General features: G+C 40.4%; 1 protein-coding gene across 2 annotated transcripts in view; it reads left to right on the top strand.

Moving 5' to 3' along the window:
* COL4A5 (collagen type IV alpha 5 chain) overlaps positions 1 to 22,150 on the top strand; it is a 233,341-nt gene that overhangs the window by 61,680 nt on the left and 149,511 nt on the right. For both annotated transcript variants that reach the window (XM_073599381.1, XM_073599380.1), the window contains exons 3-6: positions 11,042 to 11,131; positions 14,588 to 14,632; positions 21,547 to 21,591; positions 21,773 to 21,835. In XM_073599381.1, coding sequence (XP_073455482.1) covers positions 11,042 to 11,131; positions 14,588 to 14,632; positions 21,547 to 21,591; positions 21,773 to 21,835 — 243 coding nt within the window. The remainder of the gene's footprint in view (positions 1 to 11,041; positions 11,132 to 14,587; positions 14,633 to 21,546; positions 21,592 to 21,772; positions 21,836 to 22,150) is intronic.

Raw genomic sequence — 22,150 nt, 5'->3', positions numbered from 1 at the left:
CACAGCAGCTGCAAGAACACTTGCTGAACACTGCTCCCAATTTGACATCTGTGTGGGTGCGTGTCTTCGAACCTACACTGTCTGCATTTAGGGATGTCAAATTGCATGCACAGATGTCAAATTGGGAACAGCGGCTTTCTGTGCATCCTGAGCAGGCAAAACACGGCCCACACACCGGTGTACACTTAAGTATGCCTGTGTGAACGAGGCCTAAATGTATCTGAGCACCATAAAACCAAAAACAATATTTAAATCATTTTTAATATTCAGAGCAAACTCACCCATTCATCCATGTCTCTATGCTTAATTTTACTGCAAAATCGCCTTGAAAAATACACCCTAGTATTTCCAGCCACAAACATCTTAAAGCGGAGCTCCAGCCCCCCCTACCAAAAAATTGAAAGTCAACAGCTACAAATATTGTAGCTGCTGACTTTTAACATTAGGACCTGTCCAGGGATCCTGCAAAGTCGGCACCCAAAACTATTTTTCCATCAGCTTTTGGGTGCTGCCGCCGCCATTCCTTGTAAGGGAAACCGACAGTGAATACATCTCCAGAAATCATGCTGCTACCCCAAAATATGCCTTAATAATAAACAGGATGAGATGGAGACTCATGTGCTCAGATAGCCCCAGTACTCAGGTATTCAATCGTCCAATCAAAGAGATGTCTCAGAGATAAAACATATGCCATTCTATTAGATCCATCCATAAAAAGGAATCAATACCTATTATTATTAACAAAATTCAGCCTCTTACATATGCCTTAGTCATAGCAGCCCGTTCCCTACTGTGCATGTGCAAAGCGAGCCGCTCTTTCTGAATGGCCCGGCGGCGGTGGAAGGAGGAGGGGGGGCGAACTTCTGGGGGACCTAGCTATGGCGAGGTCTCCTAGAAGTGGGGACAGATACCTGTCAAAACCAGGTACCTGCTTCACCTCCCCCCGAAAAGTGGCAAATGTGGCAGCGGAGGGGGGAGGAAGCAAACAAGTGGAGCTTCCCCTTTTGGGTGGAGCTCCACTTTAAGTAAGGACAGATGATTCATGTAGCATTTACTTCCTGGTAGCCATCTGCCCTTAGCTTAAGCATGCAGACAATGGGGAAAACTTAGCTGAGCAATTCCCTTCTCCCCACTCTAGAAGAAAAAAAAAAAGTGCATGAAGACTCCTGGGATGTATGACATAATTTTGGCCTAGTACAGAAACCAGGAAGCAGCTGAAGAAATGTAAAAAATAAAAAGATCAAAACAAATAAATATAATATACCTCCCATTCTATTTAATAAGGGTAGCAATAAAGTTCCACTTTAAGGGTTCATGCACACTGGGCATAAAAAATCCTGCTTATACAGGCATTTAAAAAACGTTCTTAGCCTGTGAAAGCAGCTCAATGTTAGCTTATGTGTCCATGCACATTAGTGAGTTTACAGGCATTTATTCAGAGGAGCATTTAGAGGTAGAAAAAAAAAACCCTTCAGAATCCTGTTTTTGAGAGGAGCTTTCGGGCAGAAAAAATGTTTAGCGCTCATAAACGCGACATATAGCATTCAGCGTTTTCAAGTGTACATTGAAAAATGAGCAGAGGGGCAATGACAATGCAGGCAATCACATAAAACATTTCAGACCCACCATACATGTGCATTGACAAGGTACATGGTTCTGCAGAAAACCATATGCTGGTTAACCTTATCTCAGCACCTCTTCCCATTGTTTCATCTGCTCTTCAAATAATCATTACATCTACCTCTTACTTTTTACAAATGTGCCCCTTCTGAGTCAAGCTACCATGTCCATTTCTGTTGAAGAAGACATGGCTTATTACCAAGACTTGTTGATACCAAACAAGGTGTTGGGTGGTGCTACAGTTCAAGCTGCCTGAGTACAAATACCATGCTCACATTCAAGCCATCAGCAGGCAGGAGCCAGCATGTGTTCTATTCAGATGGTTAGTTACAACATGCTTGGTACAATCTTTTATGAGACTTCTTTCATGTGTTTGATGAGTTGTTTAGTTAAGGTTGTCTTAGGGAATAACATTAAATGTAGGTCAGAAATACCACTATACAGCGGGAAACGCCCTGAGAAATGAAAACTAGCATTTGTTAACGATAAGATAGATTGACAGGATGACACTGTTAGATTACTATATATTATAGTGTAGAACATTCTTTAAAAAAACATTTTACTTATAATCATAACATGAGCAGGACATCTCAAGAGGTGCCAAAAGAATGTTTTAGAAGCTCCATATTGTCAGATATTCAGTATGTTCTTTTGAAATCTAGTGAAGTAGGTGGGGTCCGGGGAAGATTGAATGACAGTGGGTGGAGTCACCGAAACATTGTACACTGACAAGTAAAGTCAGAAAAACAGACACTTGCAGCCACAGAAAATGAACATCGACTCTTGATGCCACAGAGAATGATACACTGAGTGCTAGTAATACACAGATCACAGATACAGTGGCATTGCCAGGAACATGAACAGTGGTTGGAATAAGTCAGTTGCATACAGGCTGGTTCCCTGGCTGTCATACAGATCCAAGGGCTTCAGTAGTTTTTGAGGTATTAAATCAAACACATATGCAAAATAGGTGTTTTGACTTCACTCTGACTTTCCTGATCTAAGTTCTTGTTAGGTAGAAGAAATATATAAAATATGAAACCAGAGACAGTCACACTGTTGGCAAAAGGAGGTCAACAATGGCATCCTACATACTTCTCTCTGTGCTGGTTTTCTTTAATGTATACCTGACACTAGCTAAAATCTACTGAGCTGAATACACACATAAAATACAGACACTTACTATTGGCTGGTTATAAGTTTAAAATATTTTACTGGAAGGACCAAGTGGAATTTAAATGCTTTCATCGACAGCTACAGATTATACATGGCTGCAGTCTTGTGTGATTTTGTATCCATGAAAAGTCCTTCTTTGTTTTCTTACCAATATTTTTGTGCCACTGCTTATTCCAATCGCTACAGTTTACTCAGGGAAATTTAGGGAAGCTCCTATAAAACAATTGGCTTAGTACTTGTGTTTCAGCTGAACGGTGGTATATTGGGGCGCTATAATTACAGGAAATAATCTGAGTTTATCTGCAGTGAGCCATAATATCATTCTAGGGATGTTTCATTATAAAGCTGCACACTGACACTTGAAATAAAACCTCAAAAATATAATTTAAATCGAGTGTCTAGGATAAACCTAATCTTTCTTTATCATATGGCAAGCTAAATCGAAGCTTTGAGGTCTTATTTTGTCATTATAAGTCATTGGTCAGGCTGTATTGGGGTTCACTTGTGGGAAGCAAAACAGTAATAAAAATAAAATTGGCTAGGGTTATTCTTTTGTGCTGCTGTGTGGATGACATTTTATTTTACTTAATGCTATTGATTAGGGCATATTGATAATATAATATAATACAATACAGGAGAATTTGGAGAAGCTGTAACATCACTTTCATGGCAGTATGGCCCCTTTAATATTATCTGTGCCTAATTCATGAAAGCCTTGCGCCAGTTTAGGTTACAAATACTGACAAATGTGCCAGATTCAAGTAGGTCGTAGTACCGCCATTTTTAAAATCTGTCACTAGGGCTGAGACAGATTCTAAATGAATTACTGCAAGTTTGCAGATAAGACCAACTCAAAGTTGGAGTACATGGGGAGGGGGTGTTGTGTGTTCATTGCTTTGTTAATGTGTTGGAATATGTTTTATATTTACTTCATTGGTTGCTAGGACAAAGGCCGCCCATGTCCTAGCAATCAATGAGGCAAGTCAAATTGAACCAACAGTGGGCGGAGCCTGAGGGGGAACTCTGAGAGAATTATTTCCCATCAGGTCCCCGTTGCCTCTGCCAAGGGGGCAAGAGGCAAATTCCATAACTGCTATTTAGTACATTGTTGGCTTTGGAATCTAAAGACCAATTTTTCTTCCTGTGCAGCCAATCGATCAAATAATAAATACAAATAATGATAAAATAATGAAAAATACAAAATGCTTATTTCACCTACTGTAATCACTGCTGACACCAATCTGTGTTACTACATATACATAATGAATTAATAAATAAAAACTATCATAAGCAAAAATCATATGTATAACACACAGGGGTTGATTTGCTGAAACTCGAGTGAGCAAAATCTGGTGCAGCTCTGCATGGTAGCTAATCAGCTTGCAGGTTTTTTTTTTGTCAAAGCTTAATTGAACAAGCAGAAGTTAGGCTCCATTTACACTAGCGCGTTTTTTGATGCATTTTGCAGAAATGCACGGGAATTTTTTAACATGGGTTCCTATGGAACATGTTCACATCAATGCCTTTTTGTTTCTCTGCATTTTTGGAAAGGGTCAGGGACTTTTTTTCATGCAAAATGCAGCGTTTTGCATGTAATAGAATTCAATGGACAAGCATCAAAAACGCAAGTGCACCGTTTTTGCAGCGTTTTTGATGCGTTTTTGGTGCGTTTTTGATGCGTTTTTGCCGTTTTTTATTTTTATTTTTATTTTTTTTAAGACTGTAAAAAAAAACTGTAAAAAAAAAAAAAAACGCAAATCGCGGCAAAATCGCGGCAAAAACGCGGCAAAAACGCTGCTCAAAAACGTGGCAAGCATGAAAAAAAAACCTCCAAAAACGCTCAAAAGCAACATGCATAGGTGTGAATCGAGCCTTAGAAGCTGATTGGCTACCATACACAGCTGCACCAGATTTTGCACTCTCCAGTTTTAGTAAATCAATCTCACAGTGCATATATGACCACAGATAAACATAAAATATCTTCAAAGGTTGTGTATAAAAAGCAGTATCCAAAAGTGTCTTTCATACAATCAAAAGTGTAAAAGTGATTGTATCACTCCAAGTCAATACACTAGTGTACATAAAAGTTCAATTCTTCTTAGTGACTAAACACCAAAGACCACCGTTCCACACGTCCTCCACAACAAACCATGCAAACACCTTCTGACTGTGACTTATATCACATAGGTTTTAGGTGCTTGAGGACACTTCCACTGATCTTAAATCATCCAGGTATCTTTCTCTTTTCCCCAAAGGTTTCTCCACCAATCTAAGTGTCTGACCCTTTAAGGGGTCGGGGGATCCACTATGTGCACTCAGTACCTCAAATTCAGATAAGTAACACTCTCCCATAGTGTAGTAATGAAAATATATGATAAAATGTATTCAGTATACGCTCACATAGGTCAAAAGTAAATTGGTTTATCTAACAATATATGGACCAGGCTTAGAGAAAATGGTGACACTTCGACTTCTGTGCACGGTTCTTAATGACGTAACCTGGCTCCGCCCTATGTGTTACATCACAACCACTGCTCTTAACATGTGGAACGGTGGTCATTGGAGCTTGGTCACTAAGAAGAATTTAACTTTTATGTACACTAATGTATTGACTTTGAGTGACACAACCACTTTTACACTTGACTGTGTGAAAGACACTTTTGGATATTGCTTTTTATTTATGACTTATGAAGATATTTTATGTGTGTCTGTGATCATATATGCACTGTGTATGTTATATTTATGATTTTTGTTTATGAGAGTTTTTATCAGCACTACACTAGTTTTTGTTTATTGGCTTTGGAATCTACCCCTTGCCATCAGCTGTCTATCACGGGCAGGGCAGACCTGATGGGCAACTAGTCTCATAGTTCCTCATCAGACCTCATCCACCCAAAAACTCAGATTCACAGCAGCTGTGCCTGTTGGGTAGGCAGAGCCTGATGGGGAACTCTGAGACTAATTCCCCAACAGGTCCACCTTTCCTGTGTATGATGGTGCATGGCAGCAGGTGGATTCCAAAGCCACACTGGGCTTGATGGGCAGACCAGAGGGAAACTGGTCTCTCAATTCTCACCTTAAGTTCACAACTCATCGACCATGTACCTGTCAGCATGACGGGCACAGTGGATGGGAAGAGGTAGTAGGGTGAAGTTAATGTATTGAGGAAAGAAGTCTCCATTGTGGAGACACCTTCCTCAGTGCAAACACAGACAGATTCATGTACCTGTCTCTGATAGGTACGTGAATAGGTTGCAAGCACCGTCACTTTCAGAACTGCTCCCTGATGGAATTTTAAAGGGTGTTTACGTCACCCTTTATGAATTCTTCAGATTGTGTTCTCTCTTATGCTGCTGTTGATCAGTATGTATTTTTAGAATCTTAAATAAGTTGCTGTATGTAAATGTAATTTAAACCAATGATGATATGCAGATGTACAGCAATTATGAAAGTAGCTCTTTAATAGTAAAATTGCACCATAGAAAATTATACTTGTAAATATGATCATACATCATTGTTTCTAGAAAAGTAAGAACTTAGGAGGAAATTATATCCAGTGTATAATTAGTCTAAAATACCTCCCTCAGGGGAAGTCTGTGGTATTGTTCTGGAGATGTGCCCAGCTACAGCTTTGAATCAGATGTTCCCACAGAGTCTCAGCTTGTTACCAGCCGGTATGTTCAGACAGCCTGCTTCTCTCTGTCACATGCACACCTGCCGAGGGGCTTTGATTGGAAAAATGGATTCTGATAGATCACACACCTACTAGAGGCTCCACGACTTCCTAAATTTAGCACTCTACTCGGACTTCATTTGCTGCATGATTGTTTGAAATTTCAAAGTATTAAAACCATTTTAAAAGCAAATAGTATTTTCAGATGTCAGCAGTGACAGTCTACATTTTTCTTTATTCAAGCTTCATTTAATCCCTGTTAAGTATATAAGTAAAATGCATGCTTACATGCAGCAACTCACTACAGGGGACCTTTCTGTACTAGAATTGGGCCTCTGTCACGTTTTCTGACCTGATGCTATCTGCACTATGATATAAAGCAGGATGCCGTTCATGCACTGTAGCTTCAGACCCCCTCCAGTAGTCTGGCGGCTATTATTATAATAGGGTGCATATTGTTCCTAACTGTTGTGCACAGACTATTTCCTCTCATTGCAGGACTTATTTATACAATGTTTCGACATTCATCATCGAAAGCTTGACAGAACAAGTGATAGTAACACTGACGTTTCATATTACCTTATTTCTTGCCAAATATAATGGGATATATAACAGGATAGTATGTAATCCTTATGTCAGATTTTTCCTATATACTTATAACTGAAACAACATAGTTCATCCAAATATTTTTACAGTCTATTTCAGCATTAATTTACCCCAACATTCCATATTTCTGATATGTGAATGTTGTATAATGTACTTTGGTTACATCTCTTTGTATTGCTTTCTTTGTGTGAAATACAGGGTGGTCTAGCCAGTCCCTCTGCTTTCCTATTTCAGACTGAACACACTAGGCATGAGAGTCCATCAAGTCCAGTGTGGTCAGTTTTCTGGCTGTGCTGGGAACACAGCCTGCCTTTCCTCCACTGTTCAGACTTCTGCTGTGACCCCTCCTCCCCATCATGCACAGCCATTTACTGGGAAGATCAGTGTACTGCTATTTCTTCACTCCCTCCTCTCCAAGCTCCTTATTCAGCTGACAACAGAGATTATGTGATCACTTGTAAAACATTTTTTATTTCTATTCTATTTTAAACTGAATGAGATATTTTACAAGGTAAGGGTTCAAATATGCTTTAATGCAGGAGTCATGTGGAAATTATATAGATTATAAGGCCTTATGCACAGTGGACATTTTTAATGCTGCTCTAATGCAAGCGTACAGACAGCCGGACTTCCCGACAGAAAAAGTCCGATGGGAGCTTTCGGTCGGACATTCCGACCGTGTGTATGCCCCATCAGACTTTTTCTGTCGGCATTTCCGATGGACTCAGATATAGAACATGTTCTAAATCTTTCCATCGTAAATGCCAACGGAGTTTAGCCCGTTGGCAAGTCCGGCCTTGTGTACATGGCATTAGGGGAGTCTGGTGTTTTTTTTCTGCCTCTAAACACCCCCTGCATGTTAGTCTATGTGTCCATGCACATGTAGGTGTTAAGAAGAGTTTAGAGGCAGGGGCATCACTGTCAGCATGTCCAGGAGCAGTGACGTTTTGGCATAAGTATGTTTTTTTCATTAAATATTTGATAGCATTGTTTTACACTATGTGCAGCGTTCTCAATATTCCATGTGTATTCCCCCTGAGTGGCTGCAGATATTTACACTGAGCAAAATTATAAACGCAACACTTTTGTGTGCCCCTATTTATCATCAACTGAACTTAAAGATCTATGACTTTTTCTGTGTACACAAAAGGCCTATTTCTCTCAAATATTGTTAACAAATCTGTCTAAATCTGTGTTAGTGAGCACTTCTCCTTTACCGAGATAATCCATCAACCTCACAGGTGTGGCATATCAAGATCCTGATTAGACAGCATGATTATTGCACAAGTGTGCCTTAGGCTTGCCACAATAAAAGGCCACTCTAAGACCCCTTTCACACTTGGGCATTTTTCAGGCACTTTTGGGTTAAAAATAGCGCCTGTAAAGCACCTGAAGAACACTTCCCCTGCAGTCCCAGTGTGAAAGCCAGAGTGCTTTCACACTGGGGCGCTGTGCTGATAGGATGTTAAAAAAAAAGTCCTGCAAGCAGCATCTTTGGAGCGATGCAAATTGAAATGAATGGGCACCACTGCCGAAGCGCCTGCTGCGCTACACAGGCGCATTTAACTCTTTATTCAGCCGCTAGCAGGGGTTAAATGCGCCCTGCTAGTGGCTGAATAGCACCGCTAAAATGACGGTAAAGCGCCACTAAAACTAGCAGCGTTTTACTGTGAACACCCGCCCGCCCCAGTGTGAAAGGGATCTTAAATGTGCAGTTTTACAGTATTAGGGGGTCGGGTTTGAAAACCAGTCTGTATCTGGTGTGACCACCATTTGCCTCACGCAGTGCAGCACATTTCCTTCACATAGAGTTGATCAGGGTGTTGATTGTGGCCTGTGAAATGTTGGTCCATTCATCTTTAATGGCTGTGTGAAGTTGCTGGATATTGGCAGGCACTGGAACATGCTGTCGTATACGCCAATCCAGAGCATCCCAAACATGCTCAATGGGTGACATGTCCGGATAGTATGCTGGCCATGCAAGAACTCGAATGTTTTCAATTTCCAGGAATTGTGTACTAATCCTTGCAACATGGGGCCCCGTGGATGAATGGCACAACAATGGGCCTCAGGATCTCGTCACGGTATCTCTGTGCATTCAAAATGCCACCAATAAAATGCACCTGTGTTCATTGTCCATAGCATATACCATAACCCCACCGCCACCATGGGCCACTCGATTCACAACGTTAACATCAGCAAACCGCTCACCCATACGATGCCATATACGCTGTCTGCCATCTGCCCTGTACATTGAAAACCGGGATTCATCCGTGAAGAGAACACTTCTCCAAAGTGCCAGACGCCATAGAATGTGAGCATTTGCCCACTCGAGTCGGTTAAGATGACGAACTGCAGTCAGATCGAGACCCCGATGAGCACGAGGAGCATGCAGATGAGCTTCCGTGAGATGGTTTCTGACAATTTGTGCATAAATTCTTTGGTTGTGCAAACCGATTGTTGCAGCAGCTGTCCGGGTGGCTAGTCTCAGACAATCTTGGAGGTGAAGATGCTGGATGTGGAGGTCCTGGGCTGGTGTGGTTACATGTGGTCTGCAGTTGTGAGGCCGGTTGGATGTACTGCCAAATTCTCTGAAACGCCTTTGGAGACGGCTTATGGCAGAGAAATGACCATTCAATTCAAGGGCAACAGCTCTGGTGGACATTCCTGCAGTCAGCATGCCAATTGCACTGCATATTTTAGAGTGGCCACTTATTGTGGCCAGCCTAAGGCACACCTGTGCAATAATCATGCTGTCTAATCAGCATCTTGATATGCCACATCTGTGAGGTGGATGGATTATCTCGGCAAAGGAGAAGTGCTCACTAACACAGATTTAGACAGATTTGTGAACAATATTTGAGAGGACTAGGCCTTTTGTGTACATAGAAAAAGTCATAGATCTTTAAAGTGGTTGTAAACCTTTACAATCCACTTTTTTGCTACAGGTAAGCCTATAATGAGGCTTACCGGTAGCTACCCCGGATATCTCCTAAACCTGCACGATTTAGGAGATATCCCCTGTGCCTGCTTGTGCCGACATCGCCCTGAAGCAATGGCAGGTACGTGCCGTTTGCTTCAGTGAGTGCGCTGTTACCGGCGGCTACCGCGCGCATGCGTGGGAGTGACCTCATCGCGGTTCCGGCCAATCACAGCGCCGGAGCTGCGATACTCGGCAGTAACTCCGGGGAGAAATGTCGCCGGCCGGTGCTGTGTACGGGCACCACAGCGGGGGCTTCGATCTCAGGTGAGTATTGAATAATGAGCTAGTATGCTATGTATATTAGCTCATTATGCCTTTGTCTTGCAGGTCTTTTTTTTTTTTTATGTGGGTTTACAACCACTTTAAGTTCAAATAGGGGCAAACACAAAAGTGTTGCGTTTATAATTTTGCTCAGTGTTTGATGGAGGGAAGTAGTGACATCATATATACAGGATTTGAGCTAATTACCTTCAAGTGCTATATGACTTCTCATTTTGAGGGTCATACTATTCTGGTAAGACTCTGATATGGGCACTGGTGTGGGAGCACTGAGTGTTTTTTTTTTCACCTGGAGTTTTCCACATTATCATGTGGAGATTTATATGAAGATTATCTCTCCTAGAATTCACAGTGGAATTCTTTTGTAGGCATGGACATTTTATGATAGATACACATACAGGACTGTTATTAGTTTTGTTTTGATTTTGTTTTATGAGCGCTGCATGTTTGTTTGGTTTATATGATTTTACCATTTTTGTATCTAATGGTGTGCTAGATGCTGGTTTTTGGATTTAACCCTTTAGCACAATTTTTTTTATTTTTAAGTGTTAATTATATGTATAGAAAAGGTACATTTGTGTTTGGTCCTTATTATAATGTTATGCTTCATATTTAGTATTCAAATCCAACTGTAGACTAAGTTAATGTTTTATTATGCAATTCTTTATGTCTTTAATAACTGTTGATGTTTGTCTTTCTTATAGGGTGAGAGGGGGCTTCCTGGATTAGAAGGACAGATTGGATTACCTGGATTTCCAGGACCTGAAGGACCACCTGGATCTCGGGGTCTAAAGGTAAGTCAGCAAGAAATTCTGGTACTAATAGTCTTTATTATTACCCTTCATTTGTTTTATATGGATATCAGTGGGTTGGTTCAGTACGGAAGTACAAGGGGCATTATATACTGACTTCCCCTCTAGTCATTTGGGAATGCTGAGGCCACTAATGGCAGTGCTCAGGCCAGTTCAGTAGGAAATTCTATGTGAGTGGTTTGTGGTATGTTCTGTTAACCACTGAACTCGGTAAATCCCTTACCTGGATCTGGCACAAAGTGAACTAAGTTTGTAAAGAAAGTGAGGGGGGGGAGGCGCCAACTTAATAAATCCTACTGGTTTGGTTTCAGTGTATTCTATGTAAGATAAAAACTTACACTTCCATGGGGTGGAGTTGCCTATCAAAGATAATAATGTCCTGGGGTGCTCTGATGCCGCTCTGCAGGCTCCAGTATCCATCCCTTGGCCATGGGGGTATTGATTCCAGTCACAGTTTTCTGTGCAGTGTCCACTAAACAGGAAGCTGCACGTTGACCAGTCTGGAAAGTGGAAGTGGAAGAGACGTCACCACTTCTGCTTCCGGTGTTTCTTAGGTGTCGAGTTAGTCTGCCCCACCGACCTTTAGTATCTTTCTTTTGGCTAGTTAGGATGCCCACCATAAGGATGGGCTGGTTGAAAGGTGTGAGGGATGGTGTGTCAGACCTTGATAATGCTAGGAAGCATTGACATTTGCATATGAGAGTGCCCCAGGGTGCTTTAAAAAGGTTTCTGTGGGCATGTGTATCGTTTTTAGCCTGTAGCAGGTTTAACATGTCAGATAGGGTCAGGTGTGCTTTAATGCAACCTTTCCTTTTTACAACAAGTAGCTCTGCTTTAAAGTGCACCTGTGGCCAGACTATGGACAATGAATCATTTACATATTCTCAACAAAGTGTAAAAGAACTTTAAACAAGCCATTCCAGACCTCTATAGCTGCTTTTAACATGAATTTATTCTTTCCTAAAGGTCACAACAAAGGCTCTAAAGTCCAGTTGGTCATCACAAGGACACATAGAAAACTGTTGTTTGCTATGCGCCCTGTTCACACCACAATGGAGTGGTGATGTGCAGTGCAGTGCCATGTGGAAAATGCAGACATGCTACATTTACCTGCAGTGCAGCACCTCGCACAACACTGTGGGGGTTATTTACTAAAACTGGAGAGTGCAAAAACTGGTGCAACTCTGCATAGAAATCAGCTTCCAGGTTTTATTGGCAAAGCATAACTGAACAAAGTGAAGTTAAAAGCCCCTCACCAGACTTCAAAGAAACAGCAGCCTACATGCTAAAACAAAGTGTGTCTTAACAGCTCTAATGATTGTTTACATTAGGGGACTGGTGACTTTGAAAATATGGAATGTTGTTAACTTTGAAAATGAGTTTCTTCACAATGCTTTTAGATACAGAGATAATATGGGCTTGTTTTAAAGTGCTTTTACTGCTTGTTTGAAATATGGGACTACTTTAGTGTGCATTTTATGGGCACAGGTTTACTTTAAAGTAGAGTTCCAGACATACATTTTATTAGACATGTAAGAAAGCTGCTTCCATACCTTTAAAAACTTTCCTTTTGTTTGAGTATTATCAGTATTGAGTGTTATCCTGGCACTAAGAAATCTAACCTTTTCCTATAGAAAAATCCCCTGCCCATTTCTTGTCTAGTCCATAAGACTGATGTTCTCTGTGTGTGCTATCCCCAGGTCACTGGTTTTGTATATTACCCACTGTTTTTCTGGCGTAATGACATCCCTGCTTGCTGCAGCGGGTGGACATAGGAGTCTCGGTCTCCTGGCCTGAACAGTCCATTGTAAATGCGTCGTTTGATTTGCCCACAGTCTCACCCACATGCCCATTCTGTTCACTGATTCTTACATGATGGGATTTGTAGTTTCAGTGAGGGCTGACATCGCTGCTTCTCAGAAGTCTCCTCTCAGTTCCCAGGACTTGATGAATCTTCCATATGATTTCATGTTTGCACAGGATTTAGTATTTTTACAAAAGTTTGAAAAAAAAAAAAAAAAAAAAAAACCTCATAAGCAGTTTTGTGATACTTATGAAATTGAACTATTGTTTATCCAGCTTTATGTAATTTTAAATACAGTTCATCATGTCATCCAGTGCATTCGGCCCCTTATGCTTTTCAAAAAAACCTAATATGAGTTTCCCTATTTTGCCCCATTATAACATTGTCAAATGCCAAGTGCTGCCTGTCCAAACCCCAGCACTTGTAGCTGATGATACTACACATGTTCAGCTATCTGCTTTATATGTTACAGTGTGTTATCTAGCATTTTGATAGTGGGGTTAGTAAATACACAGAGACAGAAATGCAGTTAAAGAATGTTTATAAATAAATACATTTTCTGCCCACCTTGTCAAGTCTCTATAATGTTAACCCAGTGTGTGAGCAGGGTGGACTTTGTCTTTCTCATGAAAAAATAAGTTTAACAAAGTGATATATTCTATTTTTTAATACTTGTATTCCTTGGTAACATTTATTGCTTTCATATATTTTAAAGGAATTTTAGTATACCGGGACTGTTTTAAAAGCTTCCAGAAAGGTTTAATTTTGCAAAAAAGCTCTCCCACATCAATCCCTATTAAACTGTAGGTGTACTGTACATCACTGTGCTATGCATGTTCGGTTGTGCAGTGTAGTCCATTTCTAAAGTGCAGTAATGATGTTGCTCACAAGATGGCAGTACAATCTTCAATCATGTTGAAAGAGTACTACAGAACTACAGGATTGATTCATTATAGGAATGGAGACTGTTTGCTTAGCAAAGACAATGTTCATGTAACTTCGTAGATAAGGTTTGTCTTTTTACGCTTTGAATACCCATTCACGTGCAGGGGAAATAATAAAAAAAATCTGCGTTTTTGTCTGCAGATATTTGGATGATTGAAGGGAATACAGCTTTACATTATTCACTAAACTACGTTAACATTGACTTTGTGAATAGTCTCCACTCCGTTAATCATCTCTACTGACTTTGTCATTGTCCCATTTTTTGATTTCTTATCACTGCAGATAGTTCTATTATTTTGCATGGCATATTTAAAAAGTTTTGATTTTCCTTTAATTGCCCTACGTTGCTTTCTAGCATGTATTAGATTCAATTTCAAAACGCTGTTTATTAATCATATTTTACCATCCATATCATGCACTGATTTCAATGTCAAAATGTTATTCATTACTTATATTTTAAATATCCATATTAAATGATGCAAAAAAGTGAACTTGTAATAATTTAATGACAATGTGTTTTTGTTTCTCAATCTTACATAAGGAAACATATCATACCAGTAAGTTAAATAAACAAGTATATAAATAAAATGGATAATTAGCATGCATTGTATATATAGTTTGAATAAATAATAAAACAAGCTAGGTCATGATCGGTAACATCTAACACATTCTGATGCCTTCTTTTTTAGGGTGATGATGGACAGCAAGGACCTATTGGCCCCAAAGGAATAAGAGTATGTAATGTATACCTGTACTACTGACATTGCAAAGTGAAATATCATTCTGTGTATTTGAAAAAGCTCAATGTACATTCTACTTTAATCCCTTTATTACTAGACTAGTTAGAAGCTGCATTTTGTAATATATAAATTTCTTCTGGAGCGGGCTGTATATCTGTGTGTGAAAATGCCAAAACTCCTGGGTGCGATCCCTCCCGGTGGTGTTTTCAGGAACAAATATACGGAGAAAGAGCCCGCATAGTAAAGTACGTCTTGTTTAATTCATTAACCTCCCTGGCGGTATGATTATGTCAGATTTTTGATGCTCAAAGTAGTACAATGTTTTGCATGGAAATTTGGCCTTTTTTTTATTGTAGGCCTGTAATTCTTAGGAATAACTCACTTAAATCTGTCCAAACAAGAGTTTAGTAGACATCCCGGGTATGATAAAGTTTGAAACACGAAATCATAAATTATAATATAATAAATAACTACAAATAATTATAACAAATAATAATATAATAATAATAAATATTCAATAATGTAATCAAATCAAAAACACTGAAATTTGCTCAGTTGCAGAATTGTCGCTGTCATTATTTTCAGTGTTTGATGACGAATTTCCCCACAAATCACTATCGCTCAATTCTGCAAGTGATTCTAATTTATCATCGCTTTGTAAAGGGATACTTTTTGGTTGCTATGGACAATCTCCAGTTTCCAGGCAGAAAGAACTAGGGATGCACCGAATGGGTTTTTTGTGGCCGAAACCGATACCGAAAATAAATCTTCCTTGATCCCGAAAACCGCAACCGATACCGAAACAGCACCGAAACTGAAATAGGCTTTTTTTTAATCTATTACCCAAAAAATTATTGGATATACAAAATTGTGTTACATTCGTATTCGTTATATTATTTATATTCAACGTAATCATTCATTTTATGAAGAAAAGTATACTACAATCCAGTAATATCCAAAAGCACTTTAATAAAAAGTAACCCACATAAAATTGGACAGTGGACACAGAAGATAAAAATAAAATAAAATAAGACTGCAGTCAGTGCACATTGCACCACCATACCAAATAAAACAGGCATAAAAAAAATAATAATATATAATATTAATAATAATAATTATTTAATATTAATATAATAATAATATAAAAATGCCAAAGACTGACTTTTTTATATTTTATTAATTTCCAACTTACATCAGAACTAGTAATTCAGTTCTCTCTCCCTAAGGTTTCAGCGGCTGGATGTGCGATAAGTGTATTTATGTAGCTGCGGGTTACATACATAGTCATACAGTAGACCGCACTGTGTTCCGGCCCTGGGTATGGGCGGAGACATCCTGGAACACAGACTAGTCTACAGCAGCGGTGCTCAGCCAATCACAGCAAGCAATGTAGACTAGTCTGTGTTTATGAAAGTCACCGCCCATACCCAGAACACACTGCGGTACTGTAGTATGTAGACAGCCACAGATACAGAATATACAGTTTTGCACATGCAGCGGGCTGACAGGGCTGACAGCTTAGGTAGAGACAATGATATAGTTTGGCCCAACAACAGAACAAACTATACTTTAAAGAACAACTCTCTCAACTAACCAACAGAAATATGGCAGAAGGCCGTTATTCTGTTTCACAGTTTCTGTAAATATAACATAGTACAGTGCTATCTGCTATGCTATAATAAAATTTTTATTTTATTATTTTCTTTCAACTTAAATGAGAACTAGTAGTTTTTTTCCCCAAGTTCTCTCCCTAAGGTGTCAGCGGCTGGATGTGCGATATAAAAGTGTATGTATGTAGCTGCGGGTTAGATACATACTAGTCATACAGTAGACCGCACTGTGTTCCGGCCCCGGTTATGGGCGGAGACATCCTGGAAGTGGAACACAGACTAGTCTACAGCAGCTGTGTTCAGCCAATCACAGCAAGCAATGTAGACTAGTCTGTGTTTATGGAAGTCACCGCCCATACCCGGAACACAGTGCGGTATAGTACTGTAGTATGTAGACAGCCACAGATACAGAACATACAGTTTTGCATTTGCACATGCAGCGGGCTGCCAGCTTAGGGAGAGACATAGTTTAACTTTAGCCCAACAGCAACAAACTATGGTACAGTAGTTCAAAAGCTGGAGTTCTCTCTTAAATTGAAGTGCAAAAAACTGTAGAAGAACTACAATGAACAACCAACAAATGGCACAACTAGACAATTGGAACATACTAGGTAGTCAGTCATACTATGTTGTATGTTCCAATTGTCCAATAGCACAGTCCAATGCCAATTCAGTTACTATGTTCAACATGGTAAATGAATTGGTCTATGCTACGGATTTTTAAATCTATTTCAGTAAAAGTGGCAGATTTCGCTTTAAGAACAAAAGCTGTTCAGCTTTCTCACAGGAGAGGCGGTTTTTCTCTCATCAAGAATATGAGACGCTAGACTGAATAGTCTCTCACTCTCTGTACTGGTGCTTGGGGCAGATAAATATCTGCGTGCAATCTGAGCAAGCAAGGGAAAACGTTCTTTGTTGATGCGCCAGTACTCAAGTGGATTGTCGCTTCTGGCAATAGGCTCTTCAGCTAAATAAATGTCCAGCTGTTGAGTAGCTGCACTTGTTGTGGCACCGCTATGGATTGGGGTGCATTCATGTAAAATTTCTTCAAACATATCAGATATGGAGGGAGTGTGTTCCTCTTCACTTGTATGCGACCGTTTCTCACTTTCCTCTGTGCGACAACTCGAAACTCCTTCACTAGATGCTTCCACCACCTCCATTTGTGCCAGTATCATTTCCCGTGCATGCTGCTTTTTCTCCACATTAAAGTAATGCTATTTAAATCAAGGATCTAGAACTGTTGCAATGTAGTACAGAGGGTTGGACTTGGTGTCTTGAAACCGGTTGGTTACGGCCTCCAGTAGTGTGGTTTTAGCCGTTTTTACGCCATGGTCTGTTTCTACCTCTTTTCCAAGCAGACGCTTCAGTGCAGCAATCAAGGGGATAACTTCAGCAATGGAAGCATTAGCTGAGCTTATTTCTTTTGTTAACTGTTCAAATGGAAATAGAAGGGACAAACTATTTTCAACTAACGTCCACTGATGTGTACTCAGTGTTGCTGGCAGCTCCTAATCTGCAATGTATGCAGCTAAAACACGCTTTTGTTCAAAAAGACTTTGTAGCATATAGTAGGTGCTGTTCCAACGAGTGGCTACATCTTGCTGCAGTCGTTTCGGTGCCATTCCAAACTGCATCTGCAAAGCTCGTAATCTGGAATAAGCAAGCGGAGAATGCTTAAAGTGACCCACAATTTTTCTTCCTTTTGATACGATATCAGATATGGTGCGCTGACTCAGCAATCCTTCATTCACAGCCAATTGTAGCATATGTGCCATGCACGGTATGCTTTGAAGTTCACTGTCCTCCATTGCCTTTGCCATGTTCCGCGCATTATCTCGGACAATCAAATGCACTTTAGACTTCTCAATGTGCCAAGTGTCAAGCATGGTTTTTACAGCATCAGATATTGCTGCTGCAGTATGTGATCCAACAAACTCACGTGCGTTAAGTAGGATGTTTTGCAATTGAAATTTGTCATTTATCCACTGCGCTGTCAGGCTGAGCATGCTCGTTGGATTGACATCTGAACTCCAAATGTCGGTAGTAAAACTGATTGCTATGATGTCGGTAGTCATGAGCTCCTGAACGTGTTTTCTAACACTGCTAAACAATTCATGTAGACTGGTATCTGTAAAGTAGTGTCTGCTTGGTAGTGAGTAACGCGGCTCAATATGTTGCATGAGCCTACGGAATCCAATGTCCTCCACAACAGAGAATGGCTGGTCGTCTAATGCAATAAACTCCATAATTTTAGCTGTAATGGCATGAGCTTTGGGACTGTCACTTGCATATTTTTTAACCTTTTCAAACACTGTGGCCACAGATGGTGTTAAGCCTGAGGCACTTTTTGAAAGTGGCGCTGTTTTCTTTTAATCAGAATGTTGAACTGGATGACGTGTTTTCAGGTGGTGTATCAAACCTGTTGTTGAAAAATTCTTTGGCACTGTACCCCCTCTTGAAATTTCTGTTGAGCAAAGAGTACAGATTGCAAATTTGGGGTCTTTATCATAAACTTTAAAATATTTCCACACTGCAGACATGGTCCACATTTGCTAGTAACGTAGAATAATATCATAGAATGATTTATAGTGGGAGTGAAATCTGAGGGGGGGTAAAAAAAAAGGACAAAGTCAATTTAAAAGCTAAACCCCAGGAGGCAGCTTTAAAAAATAAAATGAAAACTAACCAATCCTTTTTTCTTTTTTTTTTTTTTTTTTTTTTTTTTTTTTTTTTTTTTTTTATGGTGCTGCTCTTGGCATGCAAGGTAGTAGTTATGTCTGCACTGCAGTACATCCGACTTGTACCAAAAAAATATAATTGAACTGAATAAATTTTAGTTGAAATGGAATGGATTGCAAATTGCAATTGCATGCGATTTTATTTTTTTTAGCTATTCTATAGTATACTTCATGCGCCTTGTTGTCATTGAATAAAATTTGTCACTTTGTCTTACCGTAGTATTATAAGTTATACGACACTGACATGACAGCAAGCGCATTAATTTTTTAAACATGACAGTACGCAGTAAATAATTATTAATAATAATATATTATGTATGCAATATAATATATATTTATTGCATACTGTCATGTTTAAAAAATTAATGCGCTTGCTGTCATGTCAGTACTGTATAACTTTTACTACTCTGTCAAAGTGACACATTCAATAACAGCGTCAGCAAGCGCATGAATTTTATACTGTATACTACAGAATAGCTAAAAAAAAAATAGCTTGCAATTTGCAATCCATTCCATTCCATTTCAAATCATATTTAATCAGTCAGTTCAATTATATAATTTTTTTTGCTACAAGTCAGATCAGATGTACTGCAGTGCAGACACACGGTCATTTTAAATAGTCAGACTCAGTACTAGTACTATACTAAAATAATCAAGAAATAAAATGACTAGTTTGTTTCTGTCAGTTTAAGAAGGCAAAAGCAGCAATGCTCACCGGCGAATAGTAATGGTAGCCATCCAGGAGTGACAGTGCCCACTCTTGTACTTATGCTATGTGCAGCCCTCTATGAAGCCGTCTCTCGCTTCCCAGTAATGTCTCTCACTTCCCAGTACTGTCTCTCACTTCCCAGTACTGTCTCTCGCTTCCCAGTACTGTCTCTCACTTCCAAGTACTGTCTCTTGCTTCCCAGTACTGTCTCTCACTTCCCAGTACTGTCTCTCACTTCCAAGTACTGTCTCTTGCTTCCCAGTACTGTCTCTCACTTCCCAGTACTGTCTCTTGCTTCCCAGTACTGTCTCTCACTTCCCAGTACTGTCTCTTGCTTCCCAGTACTGTCTCTCACTTCCCAGTACTGTCTCTTGCTTCCCAGTACTGTCTCTCACTTCCCAGTACTGTCTCTTGCTTCCCAGTACTGTCTCTCACTTCCCAGTACTGTCTCTCGCTTCCCAGTACTGTCTCTTGCTTCCCAGTACTGTCTCTCACTTCCCAGTACTGTCTCTCGCTTCCCAGTACTGTCTCTTGCTTCCCAGTACTGTCTCTCACTTCCCAGTACTGTCTCTCACTTCCCAGTACTGTCTCTCGCTTCCCAGTATTGTCTCTTGCTTCCCAGTACTGTCTCTCACTTCCCAGTACTGTCTCTCGCTTCCCAGTACTGTCTCTCGCTTCCCAGTACTGTCTCTCACTTCCCAGTACTGTCTCTCACTTCCCAGTACTGTCTCTCGCTTCCCAGTACTGTCTCTCACTTCCCAGTACTGTCTCTCGCTTCTCAGTACTGTCTCTCACTTCCCAGTACTGTCTCTCACTTCCCAGTACTGTCTCTCACTTCCCAGTACTGTCTCTCGCTTCCCAGCAGCGTCTCTCAGGTCCCAGCAGCGTCTCACAAGCACGAGGAGCATCCGCGGGGAAGGAGCCAGTGTCTCAGCAGGGAACGTGCTTATGAGTGCGGTGTCTTAACCGCGAGGAACGTGCACGCCGCCCACACAACGAGTGACGTCACCCGCTGGTTCTGCCGCCTCTACTGCGCATGCACGATTTACGGGGCCAGTATCGGCAAGAATTCTCTTTCGGCTTTTTGCCAAAAGGGCCATGTTTCGGTGGCCGAAATTTCAGTGCATCCCTAGAAAGAACAGTATTTATAATATAAAACAGAATGCAGGGCACTGGACAAAGCACTAGGGACAAAAGGGATGTGAAATAATGCGATACAGTAATGTAATATGTAAGATTACAGTGTACTGTATGTATTATGTGTTTTTAACTTTTTGAATTTGGCATTGTGCTCCGTCCCCGTGCGTCACAATGCTCGTAGGGAACAGGGCTCGGCACTGTGATAGATCCGGCGAAGGACACATCTCGCACACACAGCGGGGAGACATCGCAGGATCCTGGGGACAAGGTAAGTAACTTTGCCTGGATCCTGCGATGTGATCCCGAGTGTGGCTCGGGGTTACCGCTTTTGGTACTGGAAATCCACCCTGAGCTACACTCGGGATTATTGCTAAGGAGGTTAAAATCAATCTTTACAATGTTCCAAGGTGGAGGGCAAATGGATGAACATCAATTACCAGTCCATTAATCAATAGGCTCTCTCACAACCTAACTGCAATTGAATGGGCATTGGACGTGATGTCACCGCGGTGACGCAAGCTGCGTCTGACACTGCGTTTCTCCCTTCCCATCAGTCAAAATGCAGAGGCTTTCCTTCATCCATATTTAAGTTTATGTACTGTTGCATTTCCTTCACCAATCTAGCTAAATTATTAGCAAATATCATTACTGTGTTTAAAAAAAGCGTAGAAATAATAATGACATTTATTTCCACTACTCTGTTCACAGGGACCTCCAGGACTGCCAGGATTTCCAGGATCACCCGGATTGCCTGTAAGAACAAAAACCCTTTTCTACTTTACTTCTAATTCCTCTTGTTTGTCTTCCTTATAATTGGTATTGTGTACCTTTTTTAGTGGGCTAAGGATCCTGGGACACATTACCCTGCCATTGATAATGTTAAAAGCTGTTGTGTGGGTAATATTTCACTTTTAGCATTACATTTCTTTTTCAGGGTTTGCCAGGTCAGGATGGAGCCCCCGGACCTGCTGGTATTCCAGGATGCAATGGAACAAAGGTATTAGGCAAAATGATGTTATCCTGGGTGTCATAGCTAACCTTGATAATTGGGAAATGGAAGGTATACATTATACTGAATGGCGTTGTTAATAAGGCAGTAATAAAAGTGTGGAGATATTGATAAGGCCAACAGATCAATGAATATTGTCTTATGATTCACGATTATTGCACATTGTGTGCTGTTCTTTGCTTTATTAAATAAGACCACATAATCCGGCTGTTGTTTTACTCCCTCTCATTTGGATCTTTATATGACCTTTACACAGGAGGAGGTTCCATTATTGGTTGAACCAGTATTCACTTACCTCACTAT

The sequence above is a fragment of the Aquarana catesbeiana genome, linkage group LG09, assembly GCF_042186555.1.
Source record: "Aquarana catesbeiana isolate 2022-GZ linkage group LG09, ASM4218655v1, whole genome shotgun sequence".
NCBI lineage: Eukaryota > Metazoa > Chordata > Amphibia > Anura > Ranidae > Aquarana > Aquarana catesbeiana.
Note: the sequence above shows the minus strand (reverse complement) of the source record. Positions and strands in the feature narration are given on the sequence as shown.